This window comes from Taudactylus pleione, unplaced genomic scaffold (genome assembly GCF_031769625.1).
Source record: "Taudactylus pleione unplaced genomic scaffold, aTauple2 ptg000268l, whole genome shotgun sequence".
Lineage (NCBI taxonomy): Eukaryota > Metazoa > Chordata > Amphibia > Anura > Myobatrachidae > Taudactylus > Taudactylus pleione.
In genome coordinates, this window is record NW_028284670.1 from 2,075,801 (window position 1) to 2,091,233 (window position 15,433).

Below are 15,433 nucleotides of genomic sequence, written 5' to 3' on the forward strand. Positions count from 1 at the left end.
CGGGCCTATTTTTTTTTGGGGTCTGGTATTTCGGAGTGCCATAAGGATGCGCCAAGTGTTTTAAATATTGCACATGGCTGGCGCAGGTGGTTTTTTAAAACCGCTATAAAAAACACCTGTGCCAGCCACATGCGATGTTTAAAACACTTGGCGCAACTTTATGGCCCACCAAAATACCAGCACCAATACATTAAACGCATTTTTCATGGAAAAAAAATAATTGATCAAAATTTCAGCTGTCGTTTTTCACCAAAGTACATAATTTACGAAAAATGTTTGCTAAAGTAACATTAGGGGGGCTGTCCAAAGGGTTCTGTAAGAAATCCCCAAATTTTTTACCAATAGAAGGGATTTTGCACATTTTCCCCCTTTTTTAAAATGGAGAAAAGTCTTCTCCATTTTCACATGAAAAATCGTAGATAAATTATCGCCGATGCAATAATATTGCTGAAAAATCGACGATATTATCGCTGGTGCAATAATATCACAGCTAATTGAATACAGCCCTTAGAGTGCCTTTTTCAAAGGATCAGCAGCTTCTATTATGTTCCTCAATCACAAGAACACTGTCTCACTCTCATCTCTAGGAAGGCAAAGCACCTGCACTTAACTGGTATTGCTCCAAACTCACCTGAGGTGCTGTCACTTTACATGGAGACTCTGTAATACAATAACATGGCCATCTGTTATTAACAATGCTGCGTCCAAACATTCAAAGGGACAGCTGCTACTACTTCTGGAGAGACTTTTATGCCCTAAAGATGTACAGACTGGGTTTTCCTGGCCTCATTAGATATACAGCAGCTCTGAGTATGCATTTTCTGGCAGTATTGTATTGTCATCATCACTACACAAATCATAAAAATACCGTAAGTGAGCAGCTCAATTCCAAGCATCTCTGGTAAACTGCAAACTCTAAGGGGTAAATTTACTAAAGGTTGATTATAATCGATTTGAATTCGATCTAAATTGATCAACATTTATGGGTTTCAGAAATCTAAATCTGCAAATTTATCATCCGTAGGGTTTCAACTTCAATTGAAGATGAGACCCTACTGATGATACAGTAACTATGCAGATTTTCCATTTGGAATACCCATCAATGTTGATCCATTTAGGTCCATTTTAAATCAATCTAAATCAACCTTTAGTAAATGTACCCCTAAGTGTTTATAAACAGTGCTAAATACAAAAGAAATACTGATTCATACAATTTAAAGACTAGCACATATGCCTGAATAAGTGAAGCCAGGAATCTCTGATATATTATTAGTATGTTATGCAAATTACAATATATTTTTATATATTCATATCTACATTTTATATATTATTTATGGTTAAATATATGTTTTTATTTATTTTTATTAAATAATGTGTTGTTAACTCTGACATCAACATTATTTAAGGTTTATTCATGGTTTATTGGTTTGAGCTTAGAGGTTCTGCCTCAGTTAGTTAACAACTGATTGAGAAAAAAATATATTTGAATATATTTGCTGTTGCTTGGCATAGATAAAGCTTATCAGATATATCATACTGACATATATCTGAATGTTTTTGCTGTCTTGATGATACATCATTTGTGTTTCCCCCCCCCACACCCCTCTTTCTTTGACCATCTGTACCGGACATAATTATCTATTTCTTTTTAAATGTGAATAATTAAAGATATATTTTAAACAATAATTGCTAAATTTTCTTCAGCTTTACTTTTTCCTACTTTCCTTCCTTTTTTTTCTCCCTCCTTCAAAATCTGGGGTGTGCCTCATTTAGGAGTCCTTTCTCTAGTTGTTTATGCTATTACTTGTCTAGATTTTGAATTTTTTTTTTTAGATTTTCTTTTTTCTGGTAATATGCATGCTCTGTGTTCAATCTAGCATTTTTCTCTCCAACTTTAAATCCTGTTTGGGCCTTTAATTGTGGTTAATCTGACAAATAATCAAATTCCTCTTGAAGATGTATGGTGAGTATATCACATCTTTACTTCGATCTATCATGTTTTAGACTAGATCATTCTTGCAAATATAAAAATGCATTATTGAGAGATATTTGCACTTATATTAGAGAGTACTTTAGATAGCAGTGTTGGAGATGGAAATACTCCGGGTTTGAATACAGGTGGAAATGTATATTATTATGATTTTCTTAATTAAATTAAATAATTATGTATTATGCAATGTATATGATATCCCTGTAACAAAAATCAATGTGACATCTTATCTTCAAATAAACAGATGGGACCACATGCACCTGTTCTTATCCTAACATATAGTGCAAGATACATAGCACATCTTTATGCTTGTCAAGGCACGCAATGGCATAATAAGTTGTAGCATAATGTACAAAGCCACAAGAGTATGTAATACCACTTTTTAACCAGTACTGCGCATGCATCAATTAACCAAGGCAGTGGATAGAGGCAGCACTGTAGCAAGCCAGTAGCAAGCAGTGGCCATCACATGGACATTGAGTAAAATTTTATAAATGCTATGACTGCAGCCGGCAGTTACTGTGTATTTTTACAGTGATCTTTTTTTCTATCCACTGTTGTACAACAATTTACAGAATTAAACATAATGTACAGTAATGCACATGTACTTATATTTTGCAGAGTACATATAGTGCTGTGAATATGGGACAAGGTCATGATCCATGAATAGTGCCCTGCTGATTGGTCAGAGAGCAGCCACTTTGCAAAATCAGCATGGTCCTATCCATTCCTATGGATCGTCACTAACCTAGTGAAAGTTTTTAGCGTTGGGCTAAAAGTTTTTTGCCAATATCCTATATAAAACGTCTGTGAATGATGGGTGTCCGGTTACCTTTATTTATTAAATAAAAATGTTGTGCATTTATTTGCAGGTAGATTACATGTGCCAGTGGGCCTTTGATACCTGGGAATAACAGGACTTGTTATAGGGGAACCCAACACTTTTTTTTTTTTTAAGATTATTTTTTTTTTATTATTTTCTTATATACAGTGGCTAACTATACTGCATGTGCAACAATTGAAGAAGTGATGTGCAATAATTCACAAAGTGACATGCAACAATTCACAAAATTATGTGAAACAATTTATAAAGTCATATGCAATAATATATGAACTGTTACATGACAATTTTGGAATTGATGGAAAATTTATTGCTATGCACTTGTTACACTATAGTGCTATATGCCTGTCATACTGGAGAACAGCCCTAGTGCTATTGGCACTATGTGGATGTTTGCACACAAAAGGGGGGCCTAGACATTTATTTGTGAGTCCCATTACCCTAGCAAAACCCATTTTGGTGTCAACAGGCTGGGGCTGGTGGAAAATAGTGGGGGGCGGGGCAAAACATTTGTTCCACTATCCCTGGCTACTCAAGTATAGTGCTGATATCAGGAAAAATGTGGAGATTACACCCACTTTTTCCATGCACCTTAAAATAAGTGTAACTTAGCAGTAATGTAAAAGGTACCATTTTCAGGTTGGATATATGATATAAAAGAGAAACTCATACAGTGGGGTCCATCGGGTATAGTGGGAACCAGTTCAACCAAGGTTAGAAAGGGGCTGGAGCTCTAGCTTGGGGAGGAAAGGGAGCCTGAAAAACGATTTAGCAGTCCCTTCCCCTAGAGACTATAAATTTGTATGCTGACAACTGTAGTTCCACTGTAAAAATCAATAGTTTTCATTCTACTTTCACCACTATTACCCCTGCCTCCACCGCCCAGGAGTGCAATGAAGAACCTTGGGCTTCAGCTTAAGGCAGGGGTGCTCAGTAGAGGGCGGACCCCTTTACTAGGGAGTCCCCCCAAATCCCAACTCCCCTGAGATCCAAAGCTTGGGCTGACCAGCTTAGGGTGACAATGCTTTGGCTGGGGTGACCCGGTAAAAGGGTCCCCTGGCTGTGGCATTACACCCTTGCTGAAATTGAATCTGATGCTGGTTTTAAAAATAGGGGGAACCCTACCCAATTTTTCCCCCTATTTTTAAAACCAGGACTGGCTCAGCAGCTCAGTGCTGGTTCCTGAAATACAGGGGAACCCTACACGCTTTTTCCCCCTGTATTTTTAGGAACCAGGACTGGCTGAGTAGTCCAAGGCTGGTTATGCTTTTTTTTTGGGGGGGGGGCATATGTAATTTTTTTAAATTAACCCTTAAAAAAATTGTAGATGCTGAAAAATTCATAGATCACACTGATAAGTATTTTTAGCAAAAAATGCAGCTCAGAGGGTGGTCTATTTGAAACTTCTATTTAGGTCCGAGTTTTCTACAATTACACCCGTGATTCTAATCTTGAATCTTTTCAGTGAAAATTCTTTTGAGTTTGGCCGATGGTGTATTAAATCATATTAACAATCTCACCTGAGTTTTTCAGTGTAAATAAAGAAATCTCTCCAGAGTTTGTATCTAGTAAATTTACGACTTGAAAAAAATGCCTAAACTCACCTGAGATTGCAATCTTGACCAAACTCGATTCTTAGTAAATTTACCCTTCAGTGTGTATTTTTCTTTTTTCTATCTTGACATATATATTTTATTATTAACTTCATATTCTAGGGAAAGTTCTGGCAGCCATAGACTTGCTAGTATTTTTAGAGCCACCACTAATGGCTGCCAGTGAATGCATGGACAAAGAGAGCCATAAAAACTGGGACCACAAGTGTTGCAAATGCATTTCTATTACTGTTACCATGATTTCCACAGTACAGCGCTGTTCAGTCTGGTGATTGTGGTGTCTAGGAGAGGAGATCATTTCATTGCTTTCTGCAGGGGCCGCTCAGAGGCTCCATCCCATGCAGAACAGGCTTGAACCAGTTCCCAGTACAACAATATGTGTGTTCCCTATTTTAGTAACAGCCGAGCTGCCTGATAGATTCCTATTGGCCAGTGACCCCACATCACTGGCCCTGTTTATAGATTTTGTAGGAGCAACACTTTTTAAAAGGGGATGTATCTAAAGATTCTTTAAATTCAAAATAAAATGTATCTCCAAGGAATGTGTATAACCTGTATGCACTCACTTTTATTGTATTGCAATACAGCCTCTCCAGGTATAAGGAACTGCAAGTGCAGGTTACAACATCTAACTATAAGGGGTAAATTTACTAAAGTTAAAGTTTTTAGAAGTGGAGATGTTGCCCATAGCAACCAATCAGATTCTAGCTATTATCTTCTAGAAGGTGGTTTTTAAATGTTAAGTAGAATCTGATTGGTTGCTATGGGTAACATCCCCACCTTTAAAACTCTAATTTTAATAAATTTACCTCTAAGTGTGGGACAAAGTATGGGTGCATGCGATAACACAAATAAACTTACATTCAACTTCAAGCCCTAACTGTCTGTACACCAACTTTTCTGTATTGTTTGTTTTTATTAATAACCACAGTCCATACTTGCCGACAATCAGTTCCCTCCTTCCGGGAGGGAGCTGATTGTCGGCTAACAGTGGGGGGCGTGGCAGGTAAGTGATGTCACATTGGGGGCGGAGCTAGGTGCGGGGCCACATGATCGCATCATTGTGGCCCCACCCCCTCTTCACAATGCTGTTATTTTTGGCATTGTGAAACAAGGGGCAGGCCACTATAATGCAATTCAGTGTGAATCGCGTCATCAGCTGCGGGGGTTCTAGTTTAATCTGAGGGGAGGTCAGGAGGATAGCTGTCTACTGGGAGGCTTGCCTGCCTTTCCGGGGGGCCGGGAGCAGCACCCAAAAATCATAAGGCTCCCGGCCAAATCGAAAGGGTAAGCAAGCCTTCCATAGTCCCATGTCCAATATTTAAAATTTTCTTGACTGTTTAAAACTTTTTTACAGTTTGGTAAATAAATATCAGATGATGGCACTATTAATTCCAAATACATAAAAATAATGCACATTTCATCCCAAGTGAACTTATCAGGCCCATACATCTGCAATTAATTGGGGCAATTTGGCTTTTTGCAGATGGTTGTTCTAAAAAAAATGGCAAAGTATGCTGTTCTGTGATCACCACTTCCCACCAAAAAGTTATCAGAATTGGTAAACCAGGTTATGCAACATCAACATACATATATAAAGTATATAGGTACACTGGTTGGGGCGGTCACCCTCAATATATAATAATTACTGTAAGTCTGTAATATGATATACAGTTTAATGAATGTATGTAATATGTCACATGATTGGACACATGGTGTACCACCATTTTGCATAAATAGCAGGATTCTTTTAGCAGGGCCGCAACTAGGGGGGGGCTGGAGGTGCACGTGCACCGGGTGAGCCGCTGTACCTGGTGCCAGTGACCTCCAGCCCGGTGCCGCAGAGAGGCTCCAAGCCGGACGTCCGCTGGTATTTATTACCAGCGGGCGCCCGGCTCCTTCTCTGCAGCGACGCGGTGTAGCCGGAGCCGGAGGCTGGAGTTCACTCCCGAACTCCAGCTTCCGGCTCTCCCCATGGGCACTATGGGGGAGACGTCATGACATCTCCCCCATAGTTCCAAGGAGCAGCCGGCGGACCGGACGCGACGCTGGATGCAGGAGCGGGGTTCAAGGTAAGTATTTTTTTTTTTAATAAGCTGCACTACAGGGGCATTATTATGGGGGCAGGGGCATTACCACAGGGGCATTACTATGGGGGCATAGGCAATAAGGGGCATTACTAATGGGGCATGAGCAGTACAGGGGCATTACTATTGAGGCATGGGCACTACAGGGGCATTACCACAGGGACATTACTGTGGGGGCATGAGCACTACAGGGATATTACTATGGGGCATGGGCAATACAGGGGCATTACTATGAGAGCATGGGCACTATCGGGCATTACTATGAAAGCATGGGCACTACAGGGGCATTAATATGAGAGCATGGGCACTACAGGGGCATTACTGTATGGTGGGCACTACAGGGGCATTACTATGGGGTATTAACATATGGGCATTACTATGGGGGCATTACAATATGGGCACTACTGCAGGGGGAATTACATGGGGGCGCCAAATTACTGTCTTGCCCCTGGTGACAAAAATCCTAGTTTCGGCCCTGCTTTTAGTATATGATGTACCTTGAAAAAGAAGCATAGTTCTTCAAAATGCATTGGTGCATTTTAGGACACTGTTGCAGCTGCCTACCATTTGGAGTGAAATCAAAGACTCCCCTATGAACTGCGTGTTTTTGGGAGGGAACCATGAACTTTATAGGATAGGTACTGCTATACTACTATAAAGTCAACTGTACAGTATACCTGTTTTTACTAGGGATGAGTAGGTTCGCTTCTCAGAGAACCAAACCCACCCAAATTTCGGGGATCCGGGGCGATCCGAGCTAAGCTCGGATCTCCCTACCTGCCCCGAATCCATCACCCGAGTCAAAACCTTGTGATGCCACTGTTGGGTCGCAAAGTATTGTATTGAGTGGGCTCAACGCTGATTAGCTGAGAGAAACATCTGTCATGGCTCTCAGCAACAGCGTTAAGCCCATTTAATAGGCATACAGGAAGCAAAATAAGATGGCGCCCACCATCCCTTGCTGCCTGACACTGCCTGCAACCCCCGCTGCTGACAGCCCCACTGGCAGCATCCCTCGCTGCCAACACCACCGCTGCCGACACTGCCAGTATCCCCACAATGCTGTCCCACATACTGAGGATACCATTAGCGACACCGACACTGCTGACACTTACGACACTCCAACACTGAGGACACCATCAGCACCCCTGCACTGCCGACACTGTCAGCACACATGCACTGACCACACCACTGGCACCCCCGCTCTGCTGACACCCTGCATTGAGAACACCCCTGCACTGCCGACACAGTCAGCGAACCTGCACTGAGGACACCGCTGGCACCCCCGCACTGCCAACATCACCAGCACTCCCACACTGAGGACACCACCAGCTCCCCTGCATTGCCAACACTGTCAGCACACATGCACTGAGGAAACCACTGGCACCCCTGCTCTGCCAACATCGCCAGCACCCTGCATTGAGAATACCCCTGCACTGCCGACACAGTCAGCAAACCTGCACTGAGGACATTGCTGGCACCCCTGGTCTGCTGACATTGCCAGCATCCTGCATTGAGAACACCCCTGCACTGCCAACTCAATCAGCAAAGCTGCACTGAGGACACCGCTGGCACTCCTGCACTGCCAACATTGCCGGTACCCTTCACTGAGGACACTGCCAGCACCGCAGCATTTCCATTCCACATACTGAAGACACCGTCAGCAACCCCTGCAGTGCCGACAGAGCCAGCAAACCTGCACTAAAGACACCGTTGGCACCCCAAACTGCTGACATCACCGGTACCCTTGACTGAGGACACTGCCAGCACCGCAGCACTGCCATTCCATGTAATGAGGACACTGTCAGCAACCCCCACAGTGCAGACACAGCCAACAAACCTGCACTAAAGACACTGCTGGCATCCCCACTCTGCAGTCCCCACCGGTACACTGCACTGAGGACACTGCCAGCATGGTCAGCAAGCCCGCTCTGCCAACACTGCTGTCACAGTAAGCACACTATTGGTGTATCCAACCCACACTCAATCCATGTTGGAAATTGGAAGCTAAACTGCCACATGCTAGTGCTGCCCACTGTGTCACTTAGCTTAGTCAGCCAGCTAGCTGGATGCAACCTTTTGGCCTTAACTAGATGAAAAAAATAATATTGTGAGGTGGTCAAAATTGATTGGAAATTACTGGAAATAATTGTTATTGAAGTTAATAATACTGTAGGAACAAAAAAAGGCCCATTTTATGTGATTTTAGCTGTTTTTATGATATTTTAAGAAAAAATCCAGATCCAAAACCAAATCCGAAAATTCAAAACACAAAGGAAAAAAAATCCAATATCAGATTCAGATCCAAAACCAGGGGAGATCCAGATCCAAAACCAAAACATGAGGTTCAGCACACACCTCTAGTTTTCACCTGTTCTTATTGGATATTATAAATAAAACTTCTAGATATATGGAAGTTTCCTGTTATTATTGATTATAAGGTAACTAATGGATACCATTTAGTATGACCTTATTTTATCATCTGGATTAACTGGTACACACACGGTACAACTTAATTGGATGATATGAACGATAACAATATCGATCATATTGTTATCATTCATATCATGCATTTTTCAGCCACCAATGACCTGCAATGCGCGGGCACATATGATCGATATCGACCATAGCCTGTGCATGCATGCCAACCTGGTGAATATCGGCCAGGTTACTATAGGGACCTGCAATCATTGATCGCGGGTCGTTATAGTCTTTGGTAGGTACAAGGTGTGCTGGATGATAGAGATCGAACAACGATATCATTATTGTTGTAGATCGTCCCGTGTGTACACACCATTAGAGAGATTCACTTTGCTTTCCTATATTCTTATTACAGATCATTTCCTTTCTCTTTGAGAAGAACACAACGACAACCACGCATATTGTTGTTTTGCATTTTTAATGTTATAGACTGTTATTATTTATTGAGGGTGGGTGCCACAACCAGAGTCACTGATATATTTTATATATATATATGTTGATGTATGTATGGTGACACATAGGGCCATGTTCAATTAGCTGCAATTTTCGCTGATTATTGCACGATATTATTGCACCCGTGATAATCGGATAGTTTGAAATAGGCAAAAAGTTTTCACAATCTCAGACCAGGTGAAAAAAAATGCCTAATCTCTATTTTTGCCTAAAAATGTAGGGATTTCTTTCAGAACCCTTTGGACACCCCCCCCTGATCATAAATTACCCCAAAAGTTGGTTGTAATTTGCGTCATTTAGCCAAAAATTACCTGTCAAGTTTTGGGAGAAAAAAAAATAATTGAAATGGGTTTAACGTATTGGGTCAGGTATTTTGGGGGGGCCATATGGATGCGACAGGTGTTTTAAACATTACACATGGCTGCAGCAGGTGTTTTTTTTTAACTGTTTTTAAAATTGCGACAGCAAACACTTTTACGACACCAAAATATACTTTGACCCAATTTTTCGTGCCCCCAATTTATGTGCAGCAGTAATTTCCTGGGAAAAAAATAGTATTCTAGAATTTTCCAACATTTATTCATATACTTAGATTACAGCCAGCTGAAGCAATTTAAGTACCCTAGATACACTTCTAATTTTGGGTACAAACTCACTATCCTGAATTTCCTGACATTTTCATGTGTTTTCACCTAATAATTTATCGCACCTACCTGTTTTTGCCTGTTTTTTTGGTGAAAAACGTGAGCATGCACGCTGGAATCAACGATAATATTGCGCTAAATCGGCCAACATTATCGCTGCTAATTGTCTATATGGCCCATAGTAGGTTGACTAAATTTTAGGCAGCTCATAGAGGAAAGTTTCTGTATTTTCTTAGGTTATGCAACATTTTAGATTTCACAAACCAATCAGGACAATAGATTGCTAGTGTACTGTCGTGATGAACCAATTTGCAGACCATTACTAGTAAAATGATGAACCTTTCATGATTTTTTTCACCAAAAAATCATTTTCCAATCTGCAATCACTGAAAATGTCTGCACTGAAAGGGCTCATGTTGGCGTAATGGAGAAACGTTAAGTTGGAGGTAAAAAACCCAATCGTTGATTTGTTTTTTTTTGTGATTGCTGATGTACTGTATAAGCCCCATAAGATGGGAGAAAATAGATATGAGCAATATTTAAGAGAAAATGTATCTCTTTCCAGATTTAGGAAAATAACTAAGCAGTTTTTATCCAATGACACTTTCCCTTAAAAGTTCTGCACAATGGCCCTCATTCAGAGTCGATCGCTAGATACAAGCGGTCACTCTGAATGAGGGCGGCCACTTGTGGTGTGAAGTGCGGCCTCCTGGTCGCTAGCTAAGCTGTGGGTTACCACCCACAGCTTTAGCGAGCGACGACCAGGTTGATGGTCAGGACCATTGCGACCATTGGGGCTTGCGACTAGACCCTAAGGTTGGGTCTCGGCAAGCACAAGCCCCAGGGAGCTTCCTGCTCTGATCAAGCAGGAAGCTCCCCACTGACAATGCTGATGTCAGTGGGGCCACCTCCAAATGGCAAGCATTCCGTTGGAAATGCCTCTGTTTGGCCGGCCACCCCCCCCTGCCCACCTCCCAAATGGGGCGAGCTGTCAATCACCATCAACAGCTCGCCCCCATTGGTGCAAGAGCCATAGTGATGGAGCGCCTGCCACTAGCTGGGTCTCATGCATGTGCATGTCAGAGCCAGCTCCGATGTGTGCATGCCCAGATGGCAAACATCGACCCGGTTGTGAGTGCTCAGCGCTTGTGACCAGGTCTGAATAAGGCCCAATATTCACTAATCTGAGACCAATCACACCACAGAGAATAATGAACTGTCATCTCTGCTCTATTAATTGAATGTAAATTCTGCAAAATGTGGAAGTGCGGAATTTACATATACCAGACTGATTGAGTTGGACATAAGTCTACATAATTAGCACAAAATGCACATTTCACTACTCTGCATTTGCAGTGAAGTTGTGTTGGTGCCACTATTCTCATACAGATACCTATATCTTATATTCATGACTCTTTGTGATGGAAATACTGGAGGAGGTTTTTAGCATACCCAAGTACAGTGCAGTAAGGTCATTTTGTGCACTACTTCTGAATATATTGGTAGAAGCAGATGCATGTAAGCCTTTCAGGAGACATATCAGTATGGCTGCTTCATCCCAGGTGCAAGATCCATGATGTAATCATGCAAGTAAGGTGAAAAAACTATTTAATTAAAATTAATTATGTATATATTGTACCCCCACACCCATAAAAAAAAGATCTTAGATTGTATCAGCAAAATCAGGGGGCATAAAAATATGGGGGTTCCACTAAAGATGATGATACCAATGTTAGGCTATACATGCTAGGGTTGGTGAAACTATAACAGGGGAAATAATTATTACAAATGCAGTAAACAGGCCTCCATGCACAATCCCCATTCACTTATTTCTTGCTCCCCTAAATCATGGAGAACTTTTCTTTGGAGCGTGTCGAAAATCCAATGATTTAAAAAAAAAATAGCCTTAACAAGATTATTTTGACAGTGGCATTTTCCCAGAGTCTTGGTAAATCTTTATTGTAATACATTAAACCAATATGCTACTAATGCTTGATAACCTTTACCACTTAACTTGCTAATATCGGTTCCAAAATTTACACGTAAATACACGTAAACTGTATAAAACTATTTTTATTCTACTTCACAGTCCTGCAAGAAGATCAGCCAGCAGCAGGAGGCAAACCTTAGACTCCCACTAATCTATGTTGGCTGGAAGGGAAAGATACCAGGGGGTGGTGGTTCAGCTGTACTTTGTGCATCAGTCTCATAATACAGAATAGCATTCATGGAATGGAGAGACAGTAGAAGAACTGAGAGATTACATCACCAGACCTTTGCCCCATACTGAAATCATTCCACTATGATTATCACAAAGTTCAGCCAACACTTCTCATCTCAAGAGGAAACTGTTTTAGAAAGTTTTCACTTTCTGCTTTCAAAATTCTCTCAATTGCCATAGCAGTACAAGTAATCATACAAATGACATTCAGAAGAGATAATTGCTTTACATATATTATTTCTGATATTTTTGAATGCATTCACTTTCTGTGGATTTTCCTAAATATGGAAAGATATTTCATTATGGCTGTCCTGATTTCTTTATTCCTTAAGCTGTATATAATAGGATTGAACAACGGTGTGACCACAGTGTACATGAGAGATACCACTTTGTTTATATTCAAAGAAAACCATCTGGAGGGCGCCACATACATTGCAAACAGCGCTCCATAATAAGTGCATACAACAGCCAGGTGAGAACTACAGGTGGAAAAGGTTTTCTTTCTTCCTGTGACTGAGGTGATCTTCATGATGGTTAGAAAAATATAGCCGTATGTGACCGTGATGAATACAAACGGGACTATGGTTAGAAAACTGGAGAAAGCAAACACCTCATATTTCACCATGGAAACGTCTGAACAAGACAGTTCCAGAAGAGGTCCAAGGTCACAGAAAAAGTGATCAATCACATTTGGACCACAAAACCACAATGTCGGCATGAAGAATATTGGAATAAGTGTAATTGTGAACCCTAGTGACCAACAAAATGCCACCATATAAAGACAAAGTTTTATGTCCATAATTGCGGTGTAGCGCAATGGATTGCAAATAGCGAGGTAACGGTCATAGGACATAGCTGTGAGCAAGAGACACTCAGTAGTTGCTGAGACACCATAGAAAAAAAACTGTGTAATGCAACCAACAAGGGTCAAAATGCCTCCACCGTAAAGTATAATGTTCAATATGCTGGGGACAATGTTACAAGTGAGCAACATATCAGAGAAGGACAGGTTACCCAAGAAAAAGAACATAGGAGTACGAAGACGATAATTGGTTGACACCAATAAAATAATGGCAAAGTTTCCGGTTATTGTCATCAGGAAGATTATCAAAAACAGAAGGAAGATCATAAACTTGAAATCATGCAGGTTTTCGAACCCTCTGAGCAGAATCAAAGTTACAGCTGTATTGTTCATTGCAGAGATTGCTGCTGGAGAAGGAAGGATGAGGATGATGACAACGATGATGATGTGTTGATGATGATGATAACTTAATATAAATTATCTAACAAATTGTTACATGGGTTTCTTACTGTATATGCAATTATTGTTAAATGCACATATATGTATAAGTACAGTAAGAACATATGGATTTGGGAATGTCGTCCTACTCTACCCAAATTTTTCAAATATTTATTTTGCAATACATATGACCACTGTCACAAAACAGCTCTTGGAGATAACCAGGCACATGTAGTACTGACTCCATCTGGTCACAACCTGGGGCATATACCACATATCTCAGATTTATCCAGGAACATGTAGTACTGACTTCTCCTGGCAACAACTGTGGGCCTATACCACAGGCATAAAAGTCCAACTCTATATGATATCCACAGCCTTCCCTATAGAAATTGATAAAACATTAACATTTAGTTCTATCTATCTAACTCATATCTATCTAACTATCTATCTCATATCTATCTATCTCTCATATCTATCTATCTCATGTCTATCTATCTATCTATCTATCTATCTATCTATCTATCTCATATCTATCTATCTATCTAACTCATATCTATCTATCTATCTCATATCTATCTATATATCTCAAATCTATCTATCTATCTATCTCAAATCTATCTATCTATCTTTCTATCTATCGCAAATCTATCGATCTATCTCATATCTATCGATCTATCTCATATCTATCTATATCATATATATCTAATTTTTATCTATCTATCTATCTATCTATCTATCTATCTATCTATCTTTCTATCTCATAACTATATTTCCTACACAGAAACATGCAATAACACAAAATCAATGAATGGGATGCACTATGATTAAAAAAATGCAGTCAGATCTCCAAAAATGCATTTTTTTAAGGTTTGACTACATTTCTCATGTACACTAAGCACTGGCATTGCCTAATAGAAGCCTATGGGCTTATTTTCTGAGTATTCCCAGGGAGGATGCAACAGTTATTAGTAAACACCAGTATGCATGGGATCATTGATGGGATACATCACATCAAAAATGCTATGCTTGAAGTATCCCACCACCATAAATCTACAACTGAATATACATTTTAAGAACACCCATTGATCATTATATAATTATTTGTGGTAATCCCAGCATTTTTCAATCTCTGTAGTACACTAACTATTATATTTGGAAGGATAAAATTATCTTGATAATTTGGGAAATATTTGACCTATTTCATGTTATCCATATTTTTCAATAGCTGAAAGAGAAACATGAGTTCTCCAAATCACACTGTTTATGTACCTTCATATGTGCCACTGTATCTGTATATGTCTATGGGCCCATATTCAAAGCCGAGATCCGCGAAAAAGTATTGCTGTGACTTTTCGCCAGTCAGAAACTTAACTCCATATTCAATTGCAAACAATTTTCGCGCTTGTGAAAATGCAAAGCTATGTAATAGGCAAAAAAGATTCGCCTCTGAATAGGTTGAGAAAAAAAGTGCAAAATCGCTATTTTGGCTTGCAAAGGTTGGGGAAAACACTCAGCACCCTTGGGATAGCCACCCAAAGGATAACTGCAAGAAAAAATACCTAAAAAATGGAGGAACACCCTAAAGAAGCACATTGAAAATGGGGTGAAAAGAGCAAAGTGGGGGTACAAAATTAATAACTAGCGAAATAGCTTTTTGGGGGTCTGCAAATATGGGGGAGGTGTTTTTTTTTATTTCAGGTGCTTGCTTCAGGTGCGCTATTTAGGTTTTTTAAAACTTTACATTAGCGACTTTAAACCAGGCTAGCACCCATTTTCATGCACCTCAAATTTGACAGGGCTACTTATTTTTACCCCACAACACTGCTTACTGCTATTCTTCACCACTTGTGCGTTGATGCT

The 15,433-nt window shown here is 40.3% G+C and overlaps 1 protein-coding gene across 1 annotated transcript; it reads right to left on the minus strand.

Moving 5' to 3' along the window:
* Window positions 1-12,589: 12,589 nt before the first annotated feature.
* Window positions 12,590-13,528, minus strand: LOC148513849 (olfactory receptor 5G25-like). The gene has a single exon (XM_088481240.1). The coding sequence runs from the start codon at window positions 13,523-13,525 to the stop codon at window positions 12,590-12,592; it is 936 nt and encodes a 311-aa protein (XP_088337366.1). The 5' UTR covers window positions 13,526-13,528.
* Between the last annotated feature and the right edge of the window lie 1,905 nt (window positions 13,529-15,433).

Excerpts from the sequence above, each read along its gene's own strand:
- LOC148513849 (XM_088481240.1), bottom strand. The coding sequence starts at position 13,525 with ATGAACAATACAGCTGTAACTTTGATTCTGCTCAGAGGGTTCGAAAAC.